Source organism: Pleuronectes platessa, chromosome 14 (assembly GCF_947347685.1).
Source record: "Pleuronectes platessa chromosome 14, fPlePla1.1, whole genome shotgun sequence".
Taxonomy (NCBI): Eukaryota; Metazoa; Chordata; class Actinopteri; order Pleuronectiformes; family Pleuronectidae; genus Pleuronectes; species Pleuronectes platessa.
The window spans coordinates 20,665,339-20,691,021 of NC_070639.1; the positions used below are offsets into that span (position 1 = coordinate 20,665,339).

The following is a 25,683-nucleotide window of genomic DNA, read 5'->3' on the forward strand; positions in this document are numbered from 1 at the left end:
GCCTGACCACGCAGTCATGAATGATGGCCGCCGTTTGCATCTTGAGCTTGAAGATTTCGCTGTCCTCGGCCTTCTGCAAATTTATCAGAAGTCGGTGACGATCCGTCTAATGGGACCAAGGAAACAAACATATGGACAGAGTTGAAACCAAAACTAAAAGACGTTTCGGGAAAGATCCGGCGTCACACTTAAGTCAGGTAAATCAGGCTTGAAACAATCATTGAAACATTTAGTGTAACCAATGACACTGACACGATATGCAGATCTAGTTGCTTTCAGACATGTACATGAGAACTGAAATGTCTGTGTCAGTTGCTACGGACACTGTCTGGAACTTTTCCAACCGGTTCCTGATGAAAATGTGCAGAAATGTTGATAACATGAAAAACATATATACAAGTCAGGATGCAAAAGAGATGTAATAGACGTGGCAGACGCCATTAAAGGCATCAGGGCCAAAGCCTGTGCTGTGTCCTTTCTTGATGTATCACTCAGCCCTTGGACTTAAGTGGACAAAGATCATAGCCAAAGTTTGCAAATAGAACAGGGAGCTAGGCAATAAAACGATATCAATAAGTATCGTTATATAATTCTCATCAATAGCTGAATAAATAAAGTCAGTCTCTTATATCTTTATCTTCTAACACTGGGAAAATGTACGGTTACACAGACAAAGGGGTGGATCCAGGGAGTTATTTTGTCACTGTCTTTTGACATTGTGGGATAGGATTTTTTAAAAAGTTTTACCAATTACCAGGGAATAATTCGTGGATCAGGGCTTCAAATCAGAGACTTTAGGCCCCTGGTGAAGCCTTTTTTGCAAGCAGGTACCAGCAAACTATTATGATGATGATGGTGGAAGAAGAGAAGCAGGAGGGAACATACAGTTGGGTAAATTACCTGATGATGCGTCTGTCTCGGCTCCGTAGCAAACTTGTGGGTTTTGAGGAGATGTCCAGCAAGGTAAGAGAGGAGGGATGACAACTAAAGGTCAAGAACTTCAAAGCACATTATAGGACCGGAGCATCACTCATTTTGATAAAGGCATTAAATCTGCCTTTAAACGATTGGGCAACATCCTGTGAAAAACTGCAGTTCACTGGATGGCCACTAGTGGCCGGCTCCATGTTAAAAAGCCTGAATTAATATTCAAGGCGATAATCTCCCACAGAGCTGTTGATAACAGTCCACATCATTTCTCTTCACTTCTCTGTGAAAACATAATTATATAATGAATAATAATAATAATAATAAATACACCTGTGTATTGATTTTTGTGAAGATCGGTCAATGTGAACACGTTCCGGGGTGTAGACAGTGCTGCTCCTCCATCAGTTGGAGTCTCTGCCTGGTTCCGTTCTGTTCTACTTTTTTTGAGGGTTCTCTAAAACCTTTTCACCAATTGTGTACAACATGGCAAAAGTGCATTACATTGGGTCATATATGTTTATTATGAAAATGTATGAGCTGGTGAATGCTATATTGTGACGTTCCAAGCACCAGTGGCAATAATCATAGACTTGTCATCACTTTTGATCAAATACCACCCTCTAGTGGTATTGTCTGTGTACTTCAACAAATCCCTGATGCAATTCAAACATGCTTTGTGAATGTGAGCGTCAGCACTATGAGCGGAGAGCGAGCAGAGGTTAAAAATACTGAAGAGTGCGTGCTGCTTATTTCTAAGGAATCAGTATATAGTATCAGGGATAGGTCACCCTCCTTCTCTACTCACCATTATGCCGATGGAGGAGTGGGTGTAGTGTTTGAGTCCACAAATCACTTCTGGAGTTTCAGGGGTAAACTTTGTTGCAGCAGAATTCATTCCAATAGAAGTCAAAGGTGAGTCATTATTCAGACGTAATCAAACAACAGAAAAAACACAACATGCCTCCATGTGTCCGGAAGCCCCGACATTCATATTCAACTCAAACAGGGTCATGTACATTGTGTTTTGTTTGTTTGAATGTTTACAATTCCATTCAGGTCGTCTGACTATTGAACTGAAATGTTGAAATACAATTTTTTTGTAAAGTACCAAGAGATATTAATAATATTCAACATTATGTGTAGTCAGTGAAAGGTGTTTGACCCACAGCTATCAGCCGACTCTTTGAATGTCCCCTGGTGATCCAGCTTCACTGCAGCTTCCCTCAGCTCCTCCGCTTGCTGCCTCTCAGCCGCCAGTCTGCTCTTCATCAGGTGGAACGTGGCTCAGTCGAGCTGAGAACATGTGACTGACAGCTGAGGACGCACAACTTGCTGGCACAGTGTAGAGAAATACGGAGGAAAACAAACTCGTCCACTCAGAACACCATTATCAGTCAAGTGGAGTCAGGCAATGAGACAGAAGGCTTAATGCCTCCTCTCTGCCAGTTTCTAATGTGTGTCTGTCTCCAGCAGAAGAATCCCACTATGAGGCCCATCACCTCTATCATTGAAATCTTAATTACTGCTGATAAAATCAAATGAAGATTCGACGCAAAATCAGTATTGTGGAGGAGTCAGGGCAAATAAAACTACAGTGGTCTGCAAATAAAGAGAATATACGTCTCTGAGATTATGTAAAGTGGATGAAGGCCACATGAAAAACTGCCCAACAAAATTAACATAGACAGTGAAAGCAGAGACAATAAACACATGGAGTCTTGATTCGAATGTCACCCTCTAGTGGTATTTTATAAAACAACCTCACACATAGATCTCCTGTGTCCACGACATTGCTGGCCGGTGTTGAAAGTGTGAGAGGTGTCGGACTCAGGCCTCCTCTGGTTTACAGGCCAGCAGGTAGTAATACTTCACAGCCACCACCACCTCTGCCTCTGCTGAGGTCACCTGCATCACAGACTTCAGCCTGGACAGAGAGGAGCATGGGAAATAAAGTGTTATGAGTCATTCAGAGAGTAAAGTCAGGGGCAACATCCTGTTCCTGTGGCAGATCTTATCTCTCAGCGTGTCATATAACAACTAGAATGGTGCAAACCTCCCCCTAAGTCTCAACAGTCTCCTTAAATTCAAGGAAGCTGCACCAAACGTCCCACACTCATAGATATCTGTCCCTTAAATATTCATTTCTCCCTAAGTAAAAACTAAATTAGAGATTCGGATCATCACTTAAATTCAATAGGTTCTTCAATGAAAAATCTCTCCAGCAAGTTTCTTTCTCACAAACAAATAAAGATACAAACCAACAAACCAACAAACAACCAGACAGGGGAGAAATGTTAAATCCTTGGTAGAGATAATGTCATCATATCAGTACTTTTTTACATTTTCACAAACACATGTGTGATGTGCATGCGTGTGTATAGTGTGGTGAATAAGTATTTACTTTTGACAGATGTCCTGGGAGAGTTGCTCGGCCTTCTGCGGGTCGGCTCTCAGCAGAATCTGATAGCTGGAGAAAGACTCCATCATCCCCATGTAGCCGGACAGAGGCATGGCCTTTGTCACTCTCACACACTCTTGCCTTTAGGAACACACACAAACACACACATCTGACTACTGTACTGCCCGAAGTGATAAAATATTGGAAAACTAATATTTAGAATTGAGAGAGAGGAATGTGTTCACTCACCACTCCTTGTCCGGGTAAGGGATGGATTCATACGCCGCCCGGTACAACTCAATAGTGCTGGGACCAATGTGAGGGTAGCGGTAGAGTTTTAAAGCTGCATGAAACTGATCAAATCATCAGAAGAGTCCATCAACTCACTGATGTCATTATAAACAACTTGAGTCAGGTGTTTTACCCACTGATGGGCTTTGCACAATAATAACCACTAGATGACGATGTTGTGCAATGTGATTTGCTTGTGTTGTTTGTATTTGCCCTGATGATATTTGCCTGTTTGGTTTGTGTCAGTGGGATGAATCCTGTCTGAACATGTGCAATCTTAAATCTTAAAGGAAAAATGCTGTCCTCATACTCACAGCCCACAGTCCTCATGGTAAATAAACACAATTGCTTGTGGTGGGACTCTGATCTTTCAATATGCAGATATACATGAACAGTTCATGACTATTAATGGATCCCTACTATTATTATTATGCTGCTACAGATGCTTTTCATTTACTTTATCATGTGTCCTGACACGTAAGTATTTCTATAACAAGAAAAGCATTTGAAAATTGTATTCATGTGCACATTCACAGTAACCTCTCTCACTCTGCGTGTACCTCTTTGCAGACTTGGTTGAGTGCTTGCGAGCAGCAGCCGTCGTAGCTGAGCTCCATGTCCATGGTGTAGCTGAGCAGAGCCAGGCAGCCGCGGGGCTTCAGGACTCTGTGGGCCTCCAGGAGAAAGCGTGGCCTGTCGAACCAGTGGAACGCAGTCATAACCGTCAGCAGGTCCACTGAGCTGTCAGCCAACGGCAGCTCCTCAGCCGCACACTCTCTGAAGATGAGAAGGCAGCAGGAACTGAATCAAACTCCACACACACACACACACACCAGGTGAAACCACGTTTGGGCCTTTCCACATTCTACAACTAATGAATCCTTACATACAAAAATCAAGTCAGATTAAACAATTAATTTCTGAGTTTTAATGGTGCACCAAATGCAATACATGATTAACTCCACCTTGTATCCATCCAGGTTTTACTGATATTAATGTAGATATTCTAAAATATCTCAAATACTGGGAATAAATACTCCATTGATACTGGGTTTATTAAATCAATGTGCTCCATGCTTTGCATATTAATTTTGTTAACTATTTGTGTTGTATATATTATATTTCAAACAATACATAGGGGATTATTATTCAGTTGACTCAGGGCCGGGTCTAGACAGGCATGTATGAGGGGGCAGCCACAAATCTTGAGGGGGCATTGTGCCTAACCCTAACCCTAACCCTGTTTAGTTTGAGGGGGCACAACATTTATTTGAGGGGGGCAGGCCCCCTCTTGCCCCTGCCTAGACCCGGCCCTGGTTGACTGTATGTTGGTTCTGCAGTGTGGGCCTCACAGCATGACCGACTTTCACCAGACAAGGTTCCCATTGTTCTCTCTTGTCGCCAAGTTGCTCAACAGAGCAGTAAATAAAAACATGTTGGTGTTATCTTGATATCTCGCCATGCATTTTTTGAATGGTTGGCTTGATTCCTCCCTCTGTAGCCAGGTAAACATGGAACAAACAAACTAAAAAGAGACCCATGAAGCTTGAATTAGCCTTTGACCTACGGTCTCATGTAAAAACCTAAAAATATGAATCCTGACTGCAGGTTAGTCCATGCTCACCTATATGTGATGTTTGCCTCCAGGGCATACTGGACAGCCAAATCCAGCTGGGCAGGACTCACATCTGTCCCCACCACGGAAGCAAAGTGTTGGGCCAGCAGCCGAGTGCCCTGTCCCGAGCCACAACCCACATCCACTGCCAGCTCAAAGGGACGAGCTTTCTGTCAAAATAACATCGCTGTGCAGTTAGTTTTAACATTTCTCCTCCAGTAGTTATATTTCAGAGGCTGTCATCCTCTTCCTACTTGCACTTACCCGTTTTTCCAGGAATCCAAGGACCTGTTGTATAAGATGTTCTGATGGGGAGACCCTGTACTTTAAGTAAGAAGCTGCATGCTTCTTGCCCTCAAACAGACGGTGAGCCATTGTTAACTGATGCCTCCGTGAACAGCTGATTTATCATAAGCTTCATAAAGAGCTAAAAAAAAATCGACTTTACCTTCTATTTCGTCTGCAGGCAGGCATTCAGAACCACACACACACATACACACATGCATGGACGCACACACACAAGAGGGAAACAACGGGGTGCAAGGGAAATGGGAGGCTCCATTATCTCTGCTGGTATGTGGTGTGTTTCATAATGAGGGTGTTTAAAGGGACAGCTCCCTCTCTGTGTGCAACAATGCTGAGTGACCTGAATGTAATAATAAAAATAACACATTTAGGCAAAGCTCACAGGTCTGGGTCGGTTCATGGGTGATGTCAGAACAAGCTGGTGAGGATTGATGTGGCTGAGGTATGATACGTAAGTGTGTAACTATAGTATTGCAAAGACGTGTTGTGTGCAACTAAGTGTGTGCGTCTGTTGGCTTCTAAATCTCATGGTACTCTTTAACTAAGGTTGTTAATTATTAACAGTCACTGCTTATAAACCTCTACAGCTGCTGGTCAGCAGAATTTAGTTCAGTCCATTTCCTGCAAGGGCTGTGGGGACATTAATAATAAACTGCTCATATAATAATCATTGGAATTTTAATCTTGATTCTTCAATGTATCAGTTATATCTGGTTGTCAATTAAATATAAGAAGTACTAAGTCTTTTTTGTTGTATTATTGGCGTCTTCAGAAAGTACTTTTAATGGCAATGCAGTATGATGTCACTAGTGTCATTACACTACACATATTTTCATGTTGCACAAAGTAGAAGTGACAAGTTACCTTCAACAGAATGAAAAATAGCACAAAATAAAGAAGTCACACTGAAGTGCGGCGCCAACAGACGAGTGGTCTGGCCTGTCCCACATCCCAGATCTACTGCCAGCACATGTGGCTGTCCCTTCTGAGGATGTCAACATTGATGTTGTTGTTGTTGTTGGTGGTGGTGGTGGTGGTGCTGGTTTTGTTGATGTTGTTATTGTTATTATTATTATTATTATTATTATTATTATTATTATTATTATTATTAGGTTCCTACAATCGCTCTAACATAAGAGTTAGGAAGAAGTACCACATGCACACTCGCATTTGTACACACACACACAAACACACACAAACAAACTTACTATGGTTATTTTTGGATAAATTCATCTAATTCATTTCCAGGAGACTTATCATAACTAAGCATAATCATAACCACTACTTGCTTACAATAACCCTAACCCAACATTGACCTTGACGCTAACTTTAACCTCAACCACTGACCCACAAATTTAAAGGATGGTTGGCTGGCAGACACACACACAAACACACACACTCTCTCTCTCTCTCTCTCTCTCTCTCTTTGGATTTGATTTGATTTGATCTCATCTGTTTGGACAGGTGTTGGCCATAAGGCTTCCTGCAATGCTGATACACCAAAGGATTTGCCCCCGTGACAATGGTATGTATGTTCACTCCTCCTCACAGGGTGCGTTTCACAGTTTGCTTTTGTTATTCTGCCGAAGTCAAGTGAGGACAAATTGTTCAACTGTGTTTATTTATAGGAGTGGTATTAGCATATTGTAGAGAGAGATCGGAGAAGCTCTCCAACTACAACTTTATCAGCTTGAGTTAAAACATATGCAGTCCAGAATCTAAACATCGAAAGAGATAAAGTACAGTAGATGTCCTAAATTTGAATGGGATCAGGGAGGACAATATACTGAAGATAGTAACAAATAAAACTTTCCAACTTATCCTCAAATGAACCGTAAAGAAAAAAGAGAAAATCCAGTTGTGAAAACAATAATTTCTGTCACTTCTGGTTCTTCAGGCTCCACAACAGTGTATAAGAGGATTCAAAGGGGGGGAAAAGCCTTTCTGGCAAAAGGGGGCAATTAACTGACAGAAAAAGCGCCTCAAGGAATTTCAGACATCTTTTCAGAAACCTTTGAAAAAGCCCGATGTGGAAAATGTGGAAAATGTTCATCTATAATGTTATCTGCTGTTTGTATATCGCATACAAATATGCTAGGAATTTGTCTCCTGCTTCTATGTTGTTTGCAACACTGAGTTAGGGTTGTGTTGAAAGCTTTCAACCACTATCGTCTGTGTTTTTTTGTTGGTTTTTATTTTAAATAAGTGACTTTAAAATTGATATATAAAGCAATCCTTATCACTCCAACCATTTTTCAACCCAAAACCTTTATTCTTTACTTAAACATCACAGAAGGTCTGTGGCCATGCAGCAGCTTTGTGAGGCTGGGATCAAGGCTCAGCTGTGTTTTGACAAAAGAATGTATATGGTTTCAGCTCAGGCAAATCCGACACCGGACATCTGGTGGACAGCCCAAGGCAAACCACAGCCACCCCTGACATCATAACTGCAGCCATTAAGGAAGCTCAGTCAGACAGAAGTGGATTTGACAGAAGGAAGGTCAATGCCATTCGTGGTAGAATACAATCTTGTTGTGATCACTTGTTGTGATCGGCTTCCTCCATGATCAAGATCCACTATCACAATCTCCCGTATTCAGTGTTAGGATCAAACTTGGTCCGACCGTGTGAAGAGTGTTGCAGTTGTTACTGAGAAAACTTTAATTTTAATGAGTTGAGCTATAGAGAGCGAATTGGTTAACAATCTGACACCTCGAAGAAAGCTGGCAACATTCAGGAAATAAGACAAGACGTCAGGACAAGAGGAAACCAGCTGCGACATCACCCACGTGTTTGTGAGCTGCTGCTGCTTCTAAGACTTGAGTTTGGAATTTTAATCAGCAGCATCTTGTCTTTTTAAACAAGAAATAACCATATTGTTGGAGCCTGACTGAGAACTCCAGGTCACTGCACACCCACCCACACCTGCAAACTACCGGAAACTTGAGATTCTAAAGTCCCAGGGAACCTTTTTACTTTGTATTGAAGTTTTCTTATAGACTTCAATACAAATTTACTTATTTTTCCAACCAAAGGAGTCGCCCTCTGCTGGTCTATTGAGATAATACAGGTTTCAGGCACTCCCGTATTGGCATCACTTTCTAAACAGGCTATGATTCCAAAGTATCAGCTATAGGGTTTATATTGTCCTTACATCCAGATTGACCCTCTCAATAACAGAACCTCCTGCTGTCTTGACACCTGCAGGGTTTTCCAAAGATATCATCAAATGCATGGAATCAGATTTTCAAGCAAATATTTGACACTTATCAAAGCTTTTTACCACTTACCCTGAAGCAGCAATTATTAAACCTCTATGGTGTCCTTCATAAGGTTGTTTGTCAACAGCCTAACATCTTCTAGCCCCTAAACATCTGTTTTTGATGTTTTCTAGACAAGATGTCAACCACGTCACAGAACAAGTCTTTACTGTAGATTAAGTCTTGAATGACATTCCACCTCCACAGTGGAAAAGTTCTGCAGTGAACGATTGTATGAACATGTTAACACAATTACAAAACCAAGCTTTACCTCAATGAACACAATAGGAATCGGAGAACTGGAATGATGTCTCTATTATGACATCATTCCAGTTCTCCGATTTTTAAACTGGCTTCCTGTGTGTTTAAATACATTTTCTTGTTATGATGTTTCCATTCCTCTCAGACCATCTGGGACACGTCTGCTTCCTGTTCCGAAGCTACAGTAAACATGGAGAAGCAGCACTCAATTTGTATCTATCATATATCTGGGACGAATTCCAAGAAAACTTTTGCTCCTCTACAAATACCATTTTGTTTTAATCAAAGTGTAAAACATCACAATCAATTCACTTTATAGCTACTCACAAGGTGCTTCTGAATGTCAAATGATGTTTGATCATAAACAAAAGTATTAGAAGAAATTTAAAATAAGATTTGAAAGTGTTTTAATCTATATTTGGTGGCTTAATCCCACAAACAATTGGAGAATCGTGTCTTTCACTTACAACACTTACACCACTACTTACTGTGTGTGTCACATGTGGCTGTCAGTTCACATCCAGCTGTGACTGTGACAGCAGCAGTGACATCAGCCCCACCGGCCTTGAGTCTTAATCTTGCAGAAAGCGAGCCTGACACCGGGGGGGGGGGGGGGGTTCGCTCTCCCTGCTGGAAACACATGACCCAGATGTCAGCGTATCTTGTCGACTCAATTTACCGGAGAAAAACTCCTCTAAGAGAACATGACTAACGCACTTGTCATAACGATACATATCCTGTTTTATACCTTGTTTGCTTTAGTTATGCTCAGAGGCTGTTGGGAAAATTAAGAAGGGCTGTAACTCTTTTTGTAAATATAAAAGCAAACTATTAATAACCAGGCTAGGGGTCATCAAAAGAGAATATCATCAGGTGACTACATGATGAAAACAAGTGGAAAAGTAGTGGACATAGATATTTCAGTTCGGGCAAAATCATATAGTAACATAAGGAATATCTGAATATAGAACTCAGTAGTCAGGGAGGACGTTCAGCTTCAGCACATGTGAGTGGAGATGAGAACATGTGTACAGCAGACCTGCTTCCTGTTTGAAGTCGCTCCAACTCCCTGAGCAGCGTTTGACCAGAGAGAGGAAACATAATCAAAGTGTGAGTTATTATCCGAGTCTGACATCACCGACGTTAATATCTCATCAATATACTCTGTCAAAAACTGTACTTGCTCCCATTTGAACTCTTAACACCCACATATTATCTTTTACTTCTGATCAGTCTTCTTTCATTTGAATACAGCAGGAGGGAAAGTTGTTGGTTGGGACTAATACAAATGAGTTCTAAATCCTATTTGAATGTTCAGCTCTTATGTAATGTGTTAAACCTATGCACATGAAATCATTGGCGACATTGACAACCTGTTATAAGAGGGAACATCCAATTGTGAAAAGAGACATCAATAGAAATGAATCACTTGAGTTGAGTGTGTATTTGTGTGAGAAGAGAGAGTCAGAGCTGCTGAAGTTTAAACTGGTGCAACTGAAACAACAAATAGAAAGGAAGGTTTGTTTGTCCCAGATCGAGCAAATGTTTTTTTTAAGTGAACACTGGGAACACTTGCATTTTGCCTCACTTGGTATTTGTAATGAAACACTTAATTAAACACAATCATTTTAAAGATTTTACTGTTTTCTTGAAGAATGCTTTTATTCTCTACGTAACAGGGGATTATATCAATTATATTTTAGTTCATCAACGTGGAAGAGGGTAAAGGCAAAGACTTTGAAAAGCAAAGTGAAATGATAAAATGTTTAATTAAATATTTATAGATATCAAGAATATTTAATATGTGGAAAAATCTTTTGCAGTCTGTGACTGTTTGAAGTGTTGGACCCTCAGACATCAGCAGACTCTCCTTGAATGTTCCCTGGTGATTATCTTCCACTAGAGCCTCATTCAGCTCTTCACATTGTTCTGCTCTCCACCAACTCCAACACAAAGCTGCACTGAGATCAGGTGAGTGATTCGGCCAATGGAAGATGTCGCCAGCCCATAGTGCTGCCAGGTCCAGACAGTACAGTTATCCAACCCTTTAAAATCTCTACCACCACATCTGTATCTCTGTCACATGATAAAAAGGGAGGACTTGTGTAAAACATGACAAACCTGCAGGGCACACACACTCTGAGACACTAAGGCCATGTGAATAGAGAAGTTAGAGCTAAGTTTCAGTTGGAAATCCTGCAAAGTGGCTATTGATACCTCACCTGAGAGATGGTTCTCTGGAATAACATGTCATGGGTGGAAATAAATGTACTAAGAGGCACAAGTCATCCTGAGGAACTTTTTTTTCCTTATGCACAGATCATCGGAGGTTATTAAAGGTGACTGGATGTTTTCCACTCTTTTGTGCCTCCCAGGAAACTGAGTGGTGTGAGTGCTACTGGTTTCCTGCCAACTCACAGAGCTACAGACAGTGTCCTTTTCAGATCATCTCACCCTGAGCCTGCGTGTCAGTGGTGATTTGCCTGTGCTCTGTTAGACTTATGTTGAGTGTTTATTCACACACATTCACACGTGGATCTGAATGGTTTGTGTTCAAATGTAGCTGTTAAAAGAAGTTTAAAAACGGATTCAAGCAAACATTGTGACCTCTGGTTTAAGTTTCCCCTGAACACCTGTCTGGAATCAGAGATTAGAGGAGCAGACGATCAAAGAGATCAGTGACAATCTTGGAAAGCAAGTGTGGAGATGTCTGAGAATGATTCTCCACCGAGACTCTTCTGGAGCAGAAGAAGCAAGATCCGTCTCAGGTCTGTCACCACAACACAGAGAAATTCTCCTCAAAGACTCATCTAGGATCATTTAATAAAAGTCTTGTAGAGAAAAATATTTAAAGGTTCACAGCTTTTCTAAAATTAAGACCAAATATTGGAAAATGTAAAAAGAAGGAATCGTGGGATCTTCTCGAGGAACAGAATGTTGGCTTCTTGAAATTGTTGTCACATCAAGCAGCTGAAGACGTTCTTATACTTCCATGTTTGCTTTTCTTTCACCTTCTGTCCATTTCACCTCAAACCAGCTTCATCAGGTTTAAGTTCGTAGACCAGGGGTGTCCAAACTACGGCCCGCGGGCCATCTGCGGCCCCCCATCCATTTTAAATTGGCCCGCCTCAAAAAAAATAAAATAATAATAATAATAAATTAAAAAAATTAAAAAATTAAATATTTTTTTTTAAACTAGCAATTTAGTAACACTTAAATGAAACTTAATTATAGCACTATGTAGTTTTGCTCCATTTTTGAAGAAATTGTACTTTCTTGATTCTTGTTGTTCGGGGTTTGTTCCCTCGGGTACCCTTGAATGCATTGATTGTAAATCACTTTGGATTAAAGCGTCAGCTAAATGAATTGTAATGTAATGGACTATTGCCCACTGTATTGTACTTCTCAGTTTAGACACTAGGTGGCGCCCATCTCACCCCTGACCTGCCAGCTGTCCCTCAGAACACCGCCACGCCCCCCGCCCTGAGCGATGCAATTGAGGGGCACTGTCAACGGTCCGCTCCAGGGCATGGGGGCGGGGCGGCGTAAGTGGCCAGAAAGGTAATTGGCTATCACCAATACCACTCGTAGACACTCGGTCTGCGTGGCATGGCTCCCTCATGCTCCAGCTCCTCCGGGGCTGGACTCTCCAGCAGCTCCTTCGAACTGGTTCCCCTGGTCAACGGATCAGGCTGAGACAAAGCAGGCGCATTGTGCAGCAGATTGTAGAGGCGATTCCTACGGTTCCTGTTCTTATTGCCTCTTCTGCGTGGGGGACGAATAAACAAAGAGTCAGGAAGGATGGCAGTGTAAATGAGAAACTCTGAATATCAAGCTTTTCCACCAATTTGGAACCTACTACAAAATTATTATCACTGACCTAAACAGAAGCAAAACAAAACCCTAATAACTGATTTATTTTTAAATTAATGGATTCTAGTTAATCAAAGTTAAAAATATCCTGCTAGCAGAAAAGATAAATATCAAAATCACAGAGACACTCTCCTCAAGTTTCAGAGAAACCTAACACCAACAGGATCCTTCAAATCAGACAGCGTTGTCATCTCATACCTTCCGTCGAAGTCTTCCTTCTCTTGAGGAGGGGTGGAGGGTTGTGGTGAGGGGCTGGACTGCAGCGCTGAGAAGCAGTTGAGCCCTGCAGAGATGAAACGTTAAAAGAGAGAAAAGTGAAAAATAACGATTGTGGGTGATCAGAGTCAAGGTCCAGTCATTAAGAGGAAGATGCTTCACCTGACTCCATGTACAGGATATGCTGTAAGTTACTGTTTTATATCAGGGTTTCATCAAGTTCAATTTAAAACCTTTTTAAGAACATAATGAAGGAAATTCTGGTAAAATGTAATAGATATGAAAGACTATCAGACTCCCAGATTTCTAACAAGCTTCATATCTTAGATGAATCAGTGACAACTACAGCTAAACAGAGCGGAGCAGCTGAAACATTGTGAAGTGAGTGACACCCTTCCATCGTTAAGTGTTGTAGTATGAACTCCAAACAGGGACACGACTCCTGATCAGCAGGTCATGAAGTGTGAACTGCACAGTGATCTGATAGGTTTGAAAGTCATGTGGTGTGACCTCACCTGAGTCACCGGCCTTGGCTCCTCCACCACTGCCCTTCACCAATGGGACTTGAGCCCAGGGGCCCTGCTGGATCTTCTCGTCCACTTTTCTCTGATCCTCCTTCTCTTTAATTGCCTCCTTGTGGACAATGGTTAGCGGACCCTGCTCGGGTCCTCTGGACACCCAGTTGTTCTGAAAAAAAATAAATGTACATTTTCAAAGTAATTTAAATGTTTGAAGTCTGTAGCCAATTCTCCAGATTTTACCCGGCCATCACGTCTGACACCGATTTAAGTTTCCATGGAACACGACCAGTTACCACATGGTAATTGTTTGTCATTGTTTTTGTGATTCCAATGTAGAAATATGAGCAAATCAACTATTAGGGACAGAGAGTAAATAGCAGCTTCACGTCTCCTGTATGCAGTGCATTTGTACAATCCTCACAGTAGAAGGTTAGAAAAAGCTAGAATGGTAAGATCTGTGTCAAAGCCTCGGACAGCTCATCTCACCTTGGAGACCTTTGGGATATTCTTGGAGTCTCTCACAGTGGTCCAGGGCTCCTCGTTCTTCACAAGCTGATCTCTCTGCTCACTTGGATCTGTGGAGACACACCCACACAAAAAAAAAAAAAAACGAACAGGGAAATATAGGTTTAAGATTAGTTCACAGGAAATACAGTGCAGTCAGACGGCTGTGAAAGTGGCAGACAGAGTGACATTTCTGACAGTTTCTGTGGCATGCTGCGTTACAAGATGAAATATTATAGCTCAGCTAGCAGATGGGAGGGAGTGAGGGGGCTTCCTGTCTGCTGTTGGGCCTGAAAGCATCTCTGCAGGTTATATGGACAGGAAGTCTACAGACTGGTTTCCTGAGTCACTATAGCTGTGTCGATGTGATTCTAAACCTTAAAGAGGATTTAGACTGCAGGACTGACCTGGCTGTCTCTTGGTGTCATTGGAGAGCAGTTGTTGTTGCACTTCTCTTGGCTCCTCCTGCTCGTCAATGGTGTTCAGACCCTGCTCGGGTCCTCTGGACACCCAGTTGTGCTGAAGAAAAAAAAATGTTCAGAACCACAATGACTTCAAACCTGAATCAGTGTTAAACAGATTTCATTGCTCTTTATCTTTGACAGATCAGAGAATTTAGGAGCATGTGTGGTTTTATCACACAGTCCTAGATACATTTTGGCATAAACAGAGGACTCACCAATCTCAGGTCTATAATAGCCTGCAACATTAATCGTATTTGAGATGAAGTTTTCCCCTCTTCGACGATCTTTTCAATCTGGATAAAATATTCATCCATCTGAGGCTGGTGAGACACAGAGGGAGAGTGGTTAATTTGAGACATGAAGTTCATGTTCAGCATGTCTCCATTCAATCTACCAGACACTGCTGACAAAAAGTTCACATCACATCTTCATCCCTGCAAACAACGCATTTCTCTTAATATTTAGTTTTGGAAAGGGAAACCAGCCGCATATTATCCTCTAGATTATATTTGAAGCTTTCAATCTGTAGCCCTTCAGACCTTTTCTAAGACCGTAATAAAATAAATTTAGGATTTATGTCAAATGTACTACTTCCAGCTCACCTTGGCCTCCTCTAAGTCAAGGACCTTGCCCATGGTGGTGAGCAGGTCACACAGACACTCTACAGACTCTTTGTCTCGGTGGTTCAGCAGCCTGACCACGCAGTCATGAATGATGGCCGCCGTTTGCATCTTGAGCTTGAAGATTTCGCTGTCCTCGGCCTTCTGCAGATTTATCAGAAGTCGGTGACGATCCGTCTAATGGGACCAAGGAAACAAACATATGGACAGAGTTGAAACCAAAACTAAAAGACGTTTCGGGAAAGATCCGGCGTCACACTTAAGTCAGGTAAATCAGGCTTGAAACAATCATTGAAACATTTAGTGTAACCAATGACACGATATGCAGATCAAGTTGCTTTCAGACATATGAAAACTGAAATGTCTGTGTCAGTTGCTACGGACACTGTCTGGAACTTTTCCAACCGGTTCCTGATGAAAATGTGCAGAAATGTTGATAACATGAAAAACATATATACAAGTCAGGATGCAAAAGAGATGTAATAGACGTGGCAGACGCCATTAAAGGCATCAGGGCCAAAGCCTGTGCTGTGTCGTTTCTTGATGTATCACTCAGCCCTTGGACTTAAGTGGACAAAGATCATAGCCAAAGTTTGCAAATAGAACAGGGAGCTAGGCAATAAAACGATATCAATAAGTATCGTTATATAATTCTCATCAATTGCTGAATAAATAAAGTCAGTCTCTTATATCTTTATCTTCTAACACTGGGAAAATGTACGGTTACACAGACAAAGGGGTGGATCCAGGGAGTTATTTTGTCACTGTCTTTTGACATTGTGGGATAGGATTTTTTTTAAAGTTTTACCAATAACCAGGGAATAATTCGTGGATCAGGGCTTCAAGTCAGAGACTTTAGGCCCCTGGTGAAGCCTTTTTTGCAAGCAGGTACCAGCAAACTATTATGATGATGATGGTGGAAGAGGAGAAGCAGGAGGGAACATACAGTTGGGTAAATTACCTGATGATGCGTCTGTCTCGGCTCCGTAGCAAACTTGTGGGTTTTGAGGAGATGTCCAGCAAGGTAAGAGAGGAGGGATGACAACTAAAGGTCAAGAACTTCAAAGCACATTATAGGACCGGAGCATCACTCATTTTGATAAAGGCATTAAATCTGCCTTTAAACGATTGGGCAACATCCTGTGAAAAACTGCAGTTCACTGGATGGCCACTAGTGGCCGGCTCCATGTTAAAAAGCCTGAATTAATATTCAAGGCGATAATCTCCCACAGAGCTGTTGATAACAGTCCACATCATGTCTCTTCACTTCTCTGTGAAAACATAATTATATAATGAATAATAATAATAATAATAAATACACCTGTGTATTGATTTTTGTGAAAATCGGTCAATGTGAACACGTTCCGGGGTGTAGACAGTGCTGCTCCTCCATCAGTTGGAGTCTCTGCCTGGTTCCGTTCTGTTCTACTTTTTTTGAGGGTTCTCTAAAACCTTTTCACCAATTGTGTACAACATGGAAAAAGTGCATTACATTGGGTCATATATGTTTATTATGAAAATGTATGAGCTGGTGAATGCTATATTGTGACGTTCCAAGCACCAGTGGCAATAATCATAGACTTGTCATCACTTTTGATCAAATACCACCCTCTAGTGGTATTGTCTGTGTACTTCAACAAATCCCTGATGCAATTCAAACATGCTTTGTGAATGTGAGCGTCAGCACTATGAGCGGAGAGCGAGCAGAGGTTAAAAATACTGAAGAGTGCGTTCTGCTTATTTCTGAGGAATCAGTATATAGTATCAGGGATAGGTCACCCTCCTTCTCTACTCACCATTATGCCGATGGAGGAGTGGGTGTAGTGTTTGAGTCCACAAAACACTTCTGGAGTTTCAGGGGTAAACTTTGTTGCAGCAGAATTCAATCCAATAGAAGTCAAAGGTGAGTCATTATTCAGACATAATCAAACAACAGAAAAAACACAACATGCCTCCATGTGTCCGGAAGCCCCGACATTCATATTCAACTCAAACAGGGTCATGTACATTGTGTTTTGTTTGTTTGAATGTTTACAATTCCATTCAGGTTGTCTGACTAGTTGACTGAAATGTTGAAATACAATTTTTTTGTAAAGTATCAAGAGATATTAATAATATTCAACATTGTGTGTAGTCAGTGAAAGGTGTTTGACCCACAGCTATCAGCCGACTCTTTGAATGTCCCCTGGTGATCCAGCTTCACTGCAGCTTCCCTCAGCTCCTCCGCTTGCTGCCTCTCAGCCGCCAGTCTGCTCTTCATCAGGTGGAACGCCGCTCAGTCGAGCTGAGAACATGTGACTGACAGCTGAGGACGCACAACTTGCTGGCACAGTGTAGAGAAATACGGAGGAAAACAAACTCGTCCACTCAGAACACCATTATCAGTCAAGTGGAGTCAGGCAATGAGACAGAAGGCTTAATGCCTCCTCTCTGCCAGTTTCTAATGTGTGTCTGTCTCCAGCAGAAGAATCCCACTATGAGGTTCATCACCTCTATCATTGAAATCTTAATTACTGCTGATAAAATCAAATGAAGATTCGACGCAAAATCAGTATTGTGGAGGAGTCAGGGCAAATAAAACTACAGTGGTCTGCAAATAAAGAGAATATACGTCTCTGAGATTATGTAAAGTGGATGAAGGCCACATGAAAAACTGCCCAACAAAATTAACATAGACAGTGAAAGCAGAGACAATAAACACATGGAGTCTTGATTCGAATGTCACCCCTAGTGGTATTTTATAAAACAACCTCACACATAGATCTCCTGTGTCCACGACATTGCTGGCCGGTGTTGAAAGTGTGAGAGGTGGTCGGACTCAGGCCTCCTCTGGTTTACAGGCCAGCAGGTAGTAATACTTCACAGCCACCACCACCTCTGCGTCTGCTGAGGTCACCTGCATCACGGACATCAGCCTGGACAGAGAGGAGCATGGGAAATAAAGTGTTATGAGTCATTCAGAGAGTAAAGTCAGGGACAATATCCTGTTCCTGTGGCAGATCTTATCTCTCAGCGTGTCATATAACAACTAGAATGGTGCAAACCTCCCCCTAAGTCTCAACAGTCTCCTTAAATTCAATGAAGGTGCACCAGATGTCACACACTCATAGATATCTGTCCCTTAAATATTCATTTCTCCCTGAGTAAAAACTAAATTCGAGATTCGGATCATCACTTAAATTTAATAGGTTCTTCAATAAATCTCTCCAGAAAGTTTCTATCTCACAAACAAATAAAGATACAAACCAACAAACCAACAAACAACCAGACAGGGCAGAAATATGAAATCCTTGGCACAGGTAATTTCCTAATAATACTAATAATATCATCATATGAGTCATTTTTCTTCATTTTCACGGACATGTGTGTTATTTGCATTTGTGTGCATAGTGTGGTGCATCAGTATTTACTTTTGACAGATGTCCTGGGAGAGTTGCTCGGCCTTCTGCGGGTCGGCTCTCAGCAGAATCTGATAGCTGGAGAAAGACTCCACCATCCCCATGTAGCCGGACAGAGGCATGGCCTTTCTCACTCTCACACACTCTTGCCTTTATGAACACACACACACACACACACACACACACACACACACACACACACACACACACACACAAATCATACTACTGTACTGACCGAAGTGACAAAGATTGGAAATTAATATTTAGAATTGAGAGAGAGGAATGTGTTCACTCACCACTCCTTGTCCGGGTAAGGGATGGATTCATACGCCGCCCGGTACAACTCAATAGTGCTGGGACCAATGTGAGGGTCGCGATAGAGTTTTAAAGCTGCATAAAACTGATCAAATCATCAGAAGAGTCCATCAACCCACTGATGTCATTATACACAACATGAGTCAGGTGTTTTACTAACTGATGGGCTTAACACAATAATAACCACTAGATAGCGATGTTGTGCAATGTGATTTGCTTGTGTTGTTTGTATTTGCTCTGATGATATTTGCCTGTTTAGTATGTGTCAGTGGGATGAATCCTGTCTGAACACGTGCAATCTTAAATCTTAAAGGAAAAATGCTGTCCTCAAACTCACAGCCCACAGTCCTCATGGGACTCTGGTCTTTCAATATGCAGATATACGAACAGGTCATGACTATGAATGGTTCCCTGAAGCAGGATTGATCCCTGCTATCTTTATTATGCGGGTACACATGCTTTTCATTTACCTTATCATGTATCCTGACATGTTAGTATATCTATAACAGGAAAAAACATTTGAAATCTGTATGTATGTGCACATTCACAGTAACCTCTCTCACTCTGCGTGTACCTCTGTGCAGACTTGGTTGAGTGCTTGCGAGCAGCAGCCGTCGTAGCTGAGCTCCATGTCCATGGTGTAGCTGAGCAGAGCCAGGCAGCCGCGGGGCTTCAGGACTCTGTGGGCCTCCAGGAGAAAGCGTGGCCTGTCGAACCAGTGGAACGCAGTCATAACCGTCAGCAGGTCCACTGAGCTGTCAGCCAACGGCAGCTCCTCAGCCGCACACTCTCTGAAGATGGGAAGGCAGCAGGAACTGAATCAAACTCCACACACACACACACACCAGGTGAAACCACGTTTGGGCCTTTCCACATTCTACAACTAATGAATCCTTACATACAAAAATCAAGTCAGATTAAACAATTAATTTCTGAGTTTTAATGGTGCACCAAATGCAATACATGATTAACTCCACCTTGTATCCATCCAGGTTTTACTGATATTAATGTAGATATTCTAAAATATCTTAAATACTGGGAATAAATACTCCATTGATACTGGGTTTATTAAATCAATGTGCTCCATGCTTTGCATATTCATTTTGTTAACTATTTGTGTTGTATATATTATATTGCCAAACAATACATAGGGGATTATTATTCAGTTGACTGTATGTTGGTTCTGCAGTGTGGGCCTCACAGCATGACCGACTTTCACCAGACAAGGTTCCCATTGTTCTCTCTTGTCGCCAAGTGGCTCAACAGAGCAGTAAATAAAAACATGTCAGTGTTATCTTGATATCTCTCCATGCATTTTTTGAATGGTTGGCTTGATTCCTCCCTCTGTAGCCAGGTAAACATGGAACAGACAAACTAAAAAGAGACCCATGAAGCTTGAATTAGCCTTTGACCTACGGTCTCATGTAAAAACCTAAAAATATGAATCCTGACTGCAGGTTGGTCCATGCTCACCTATATGTGATGTTTGCCTCCAGGGCATACTGGACAGCCAAATCCAGCTGGGCAGGACTCACATCTGTCCCCACCACGGAAGCAAAGTGTTGGGCCAGCAGCCGAGTGCCCTGTCCCGAGCCACAACCCACATCCACTGCCAGCTCAAAGGGACAAGCTTTCTGTCAAAATAACATCGCTGTGCAGTTAGTTTTAACATTTCTCCTCCAGTAGTTATATTCCAGAGGCTGTCATCCTCTTTCTACTAGCACTTACCCGTTTTTCCAGGAATCCAAGGACCTGTTGTATAAGATGTTCTGATGGGGAGACCCTGTACTTTAAGTAAGAAGCTGCATGCTTCTTGCCCTCAAACAGACGGTGAGCCATTGTTAACTCCGTGAACAGCTGATTTATCATAAGCTTCATAAAGAGCTAAAAAAAAATCGACTTTACCTTCTATTTCGTCTGCAGGCAGGCATTCAGAACCACACACACACACATACACACATGCATAGACACACACACACAAGAGGGAAACATAGGGGTGCAAGGGAAATGGGAGGCTCCTTTATCTCTGCTGGTATGTGGTGTGTTTCATAATGAGGGTGTTTAAAGGGACAGCTCCCTCTCTGTGTGCAACAATGCTGAGTGACCTGAATGTAATAATAAAAATAACACATTTAGGCAAAGCTCACAGGTCTGGGTCGGTTCATGGGTGATATCAGAACAAGCTGGTGAGGATTGATGTGGCTGAGGTATGATACGTAAGTGTGTAACTATAGTATTGCAAAGACGTGTTGTGTGCAACTAACTGTGTGCGTCTGTTGGCTTCTAAATCTCATGGTACTCTTTAACTAAGGTTGTTAATTATTAACAGTCACTGCTTATAAACCTCTACAGCTGTTGGTCAGCAGAATTTAGTTCAGTCCATTTCCTGCAAGGGCTGTGAGGACATTAATAATAAACTGCTCATATAATAATCATTGGAATTTTAATCTTGACTCTGCAATGTATCAGTTATATCTGGTTGTCAATTAAATATAAGAAGTACTTAATCTTTTTTGTTGTATTATTGGCGTCTTCAGAAAGTACTTTTAATGGCAATGCAGTATGATGTTTTAATTTATTTTATTGAGCATTTTATATGGCACTTGTATTTGTATACTAATTTATTTGACCTGTTTCTTCTAAACCTGATGATTTAATAAAGATTATTGTTATTTTATTAAAACCACATTTGAATTTACTTTATCGAGTCTTTTATTTTGGTCTTGCACAAACTCATGAATAACGTTCCCCTAAATAGGACACAGATGTTCTTTAAAGGACCAAAACTTATTCTCTGAGAAACCAAACAAAATGTTTAAACACTTTTGTTATCCGTATTTTAAAGGCTAGGATATATAATGAGGCCTAATTTGTCAGCCGACAGTTAATTCTAGGTATTACAGAGGTGTACTTGGCATTGGTCAGTTAAGTGTCTGTGTTGTAATTACCGTTCTTTGTCTGGAAAAGGGATGGCAGAGTATAACTCCTCCAGTTTACTGTTACACTGAGCTTCTGGGATGTTGCTGGTGTATGGCATCAGCAGCTGTTTCACCTGGAAGTGAATAAAGATAAAAACATGAATCCTTTACTCTATGCACTGACTTTTGTTGTGTGTCTGTATGTATGTTTAAATAATATATAATGTAAGTAATATAAACTAACATTGAAAACAAATTTAACAGTAAAAACTGCAGTTTTATAAATCTGTATGTTTGCTGTTGTTATTAATGATGGTAGTGGCAGGAGCTAGAGAGCAGCTCCAGGAGAACCTGGGGGAGTTGATTGGCTGATTAGTTCGACAATTAACTCTCCCTTGATTCAAAAGAGCGGCCACAGGGGAAGAGACACGAAAGAGACACGAAAGAGACACGAAGGAGACACATGAGGAGAAACTCATGAGAGTCACAGAGACAGACAAAGAGACAGATGACGGAGCTGAGCTGCTACGTCGTGAGAAACTGCTTGTCAATGTATGTTTAGTGATTTGGAATCTATGTTTGGTGCAGTTTAATTAATAAAAAAGAGGCTTAAAAGCAACAGGTTCACCTCTGGCAGTGGTGGGGGAGACCCCGGTGGCATCGACATGAGTCACAGTAGCATTATCTCCACTTTACTGGATACCTTTGGAAGTTGTGGTGTTCTCTTATTTTCACATTTGACTAAAACAATGATTTTAGTTATTACACCCACCTCTTCATAGAGGCTGTTAAGTTGTTCTCCACAGTTCTGGTAGGAAAGACTGTTGTTCTGATTGGTGTAACTCAGCAGAGCAATGCAGCCCCGGGGCTTCAGAACCCGATTGGCCTCAGCCAGGAACCTGGAGTGGTCAAACCAGTGGGCTGCTGCTGATGCCGTCACCAAGTCTACAGAGCCGTCAGAGAATGGAAGCTCCTCTGTTCTCCCTTTCCTGCAGGTGCAACGGACAGAACATCCTGTGAGTCCAGATAAATAGCACAGAGAGAGACAACTTGACACTGTTCACTAACACAACCATTACCACTGGTTATATGAACGCTTCTCTTGGAAGTGATTTTGCCCAAGAATAAACCACTACAGGTAGGTATCTGGGTACCATAGAAACATAACTCAACCTCATAGTTAAGTCTCCTTCAGGGGCTTATCTAGAAGGATTTCACACTTCATACATGAGAATACCCTCACTGACACCTCAGAAAAGGTGCGTAGTATTTCTGGGATTCCCGGGTGCTTGTAACACATTGGAGTTGTCGCCAAGCTGATCAGAGAGGTACACTAAGGGAAGGGGGGCCTAGTTGTGTATTGACATGACCCCATTAAGGCATTTGGCTCAATACCCAATGGTTGAGATTACTCTTACATAGGAAATTGAAGGCAGAGGCCCTCAGTCCAAGTGCTAGAGCCGTTTTGGACAAATTCGCTGTCACCAAATCATCACTGTCTAGAGATAGGGGTGGATCCTAGTAAAGCTAATTTCTGCAGCCTAGGCAGAGCACTTTATGAGAGGAACAATAAACTCCATATCACAATCAGGAGCCTCGAAGAATATTTATACAAATGAACAAACACTATTTTACACAATTTAGGTTGTTTCCAGGTTAGCGTAACACCGCCTCCAGATGTCTTACCTGTACTCGATGTTGGAGAACCCGGGCACAGCTCTGGCCTCCTCCAGCTGACACTCACTGATGTCAATTCCCACGACTTCTTTAAAGTGCGGCGCCAACAGACGAGTGGTCTGGCCTGTCCCACATCCCAGATCTACTGCCAGCACATGTGGCTGTCCCTTCTGAGGATGTCAACATTGATGTAGTATTTGCTGTCAATATGATGAATGTTGCAGGTTCACCAACAACTCTCAGTTTTTACAACAAATAAGCAGAAGACCCTATTCCAGAGCTCGTCATGCACTTTGCTAAGTGAGTGCATTGTATCTTCATAGCACTGACCACCTCTTACCTTTTCATCTAAGTATCGCAGAAGAATATCTTTGACTTCATCTGGAGGCGCAAAGCGATACTTTTGGTAGATGGAGGCATGATCCTTCCCCTCAAAGAACCGGTGTGTCATGGTGGTGTTTCTTTTAGTCTTGTCTATCTGATCGGTTGTCAGCTGTGCCTTCTCTGTCCTTTGTTCCAGAAATCCACCTTTTTAAGAAAAGCTCCTCCTTATTTTGTTTTTCAGTCTCTTCTCAGCATTTGTTATGTACCCTTTAGATTAAGCCGTTTCCAGGACAATCTTCACACTTCACCCAATACCAACAGGGTAGTTAAGTCTTCTTTTTAATACCTAATGCGCTGGAAAATAATCACTGTGTTCAACAGAGTTAAGTTACTAAGTAAATCCAGCTGCAGTGTCAAACAATGGAGAACGCAGACATTTAACGCCTTGCAGGAAGAGCTGTTTTGTGAATAGAATTTTTTTTCTACTTGTTTAATGTGAAATGAAGAAACTCAAGTTTACTGAGCTGCAGACATGTTGACAGTGAGTCACAGGGAAACTGCCTCTGGCTTCTCCCGTCATTGCCGAATCATTTTAGCAGAGGGTGTTTAACAACTGCATACTTACAAAAGAATGAATTAATCGTTTCGAGTCGAATATGGATGTCTGGGGTTGTTGATACTTTGATGACACCACACGACCTGTATGGAGACATGCTACCTTTTTTTACTAATGTTTTTTTAACATCTGAAGATTAGTCCCTAATATCTAAAGACATATTGGATTCGGCTGCTACACTGTTTACCCCTGAAACTCCAGCAGTGTTTTGTGGACTCAAAACACCTCGCCCATCCCTCCATCGGCATAGTAGTCAGCTGCAAATATGACTTGACCTAAAAAAAATTCTAACAAAAGGTTTCTCAGTGGTTTACAGTAGTATCAGATGTACTTAAAAACATACTAAAAGTTTACCAAAGTTTGACTCCACGAAAGGCCCCATTATCAAAATGGCCGCCGTCAGGTCCTTTAAAATGACCATTACTCTTGTTAACCTCCTAGACCAGGAATACTGGTGCCTGATACATGTTTTGGCCATTTAATATTCTAATTAGCATATTTGCATGATAGATGAGTGAAAACAAGTACATTTATATATTAAAGTAATTGGTTACAAGCATATATATGCGAAAAATAAGTCAAATTCCACTTAAGTAATTGCATATTTCTCTTTTTTCATATTGTTTTGCCTTGTGTTGGTGGTTTCTGTGGTACATAACCATTTTTTTTATTCCAATAAACACTAAACTAAAAAGAACTGTGTGGTACTGTAAAATTAGTCAAAACAGGGCTGCCACATGAAGGCTCAGTACCGCTAACCCCTTTTCATTTTGTGTGTTTTATTTTTTCATTTATTTTTTTTACCTTTTTTATAATGCATTTTTTTTGTCTTTTGTTTTTTATATATTTTTTAAATGCTTTTCTTATTTATACACCTTGCAGTGTGACCTTAATTCACCATTAGTCGTCACACTCTTCCTCCCATTGAGGTTGATTATAGTGATTCTCACAATTCCCAATTTGACATGGTCCACAAGCAGGCATGCATGGTAGTCCATATGCCCTGCAACTGCACCGTTGTGTTTTGCAGGCAGTTGTGCAATTACAGTGTATCATCTGCAGGAGGCTTTCTGGGGCAGCAGTCTTACTAGTCATAACTGGCAGGAATCGGTTGTCCACCAGTTTCCATCCCCAATCCACTGGGTTCAGGTCACCTTCCTTTCCAATCCACACCAT

The 25,683-nt window shown here is 41.5% G+C and overlaps 3 protein-coding genes across 3 annotated transcripts; all 3 read right to left on the reverse strand.

Moving 5' to 3' along the window:
• Positions 1-2,075: 2,075 nt before the first annotated feature.
• Positions 2,076-5,769, reverse strand: LOC128455880 (putative methyltransferase DDB_G0268948). The gene is made up of 6 exons (XM_053439831.1): positions 5,499-5,769; positions 5,244-5,404; positions 4,180-4,396; positions 3,578-3,681; positions 3,332-3,469; positions 2,076-2,854 (listed from the first exon to the last, which is right to left on the reverse strand). Exons 1-6 carry the CDS (start codon positions 5,607-5,609, stop codon positions 2,758-2,760), a joined length of 828 nt encoding a protein of 275 aa, XP_053295806.1. The 5' UTR covers positions 5,610-5,769; the 3' UTR covers positions 2,076-2,757.
• Positions 5,770-18,021: 12,252 nt separating this feature from the next.
• LOC128455882 (putative methyltransferase DDB_G0268948) lies at positions 18,022-20,811 on the reverse strand. The gene is made up of 6 exons (XM_053439832.1): positions 20,701-20,811; positions 20,446-20,606; positions 19,547-19,763; positions 18,954-19,057; positions 18,670-18,807; positions 18,022-18,174 (listed from the first exon to the last, which is right to left on the reverse strand). The coding sequence occupies exons 1-6, from the start codon at positions 20,809-20,811 to the stop codon at positions 18,078-18,080; spliced, it is 828 nt and encodes a 275-aa protein (XP_053295807.1). The 3' UTR covers positions 18,022-18,077.
• Positions 20,812-21,916: 1,105 nt separating this feature from the next.
• On the reverse strand, positions 21,917-24,018 carry LOC128455883 (putative methyltransferase DDB_G0268948). The gene is made up of 4 exons (XM_053439833.1): positions 23,908-24,018; positions 23,577-23,737; positions 22,663-22,879; positions 21,917-22,024 (listed from the first exon to the last, which is right to left on the reverse strand). The coding sequence occupies exons 1-4, from the start codon at positions 24,016-24,018 to the stop codon at positions 21,917-21,919; spliced, it is 597 nt and encodes a 198-aa protein (XP_053295808.1).
• Positions 24,019-25,683: the final 1,665 nt, after the last annotated feature.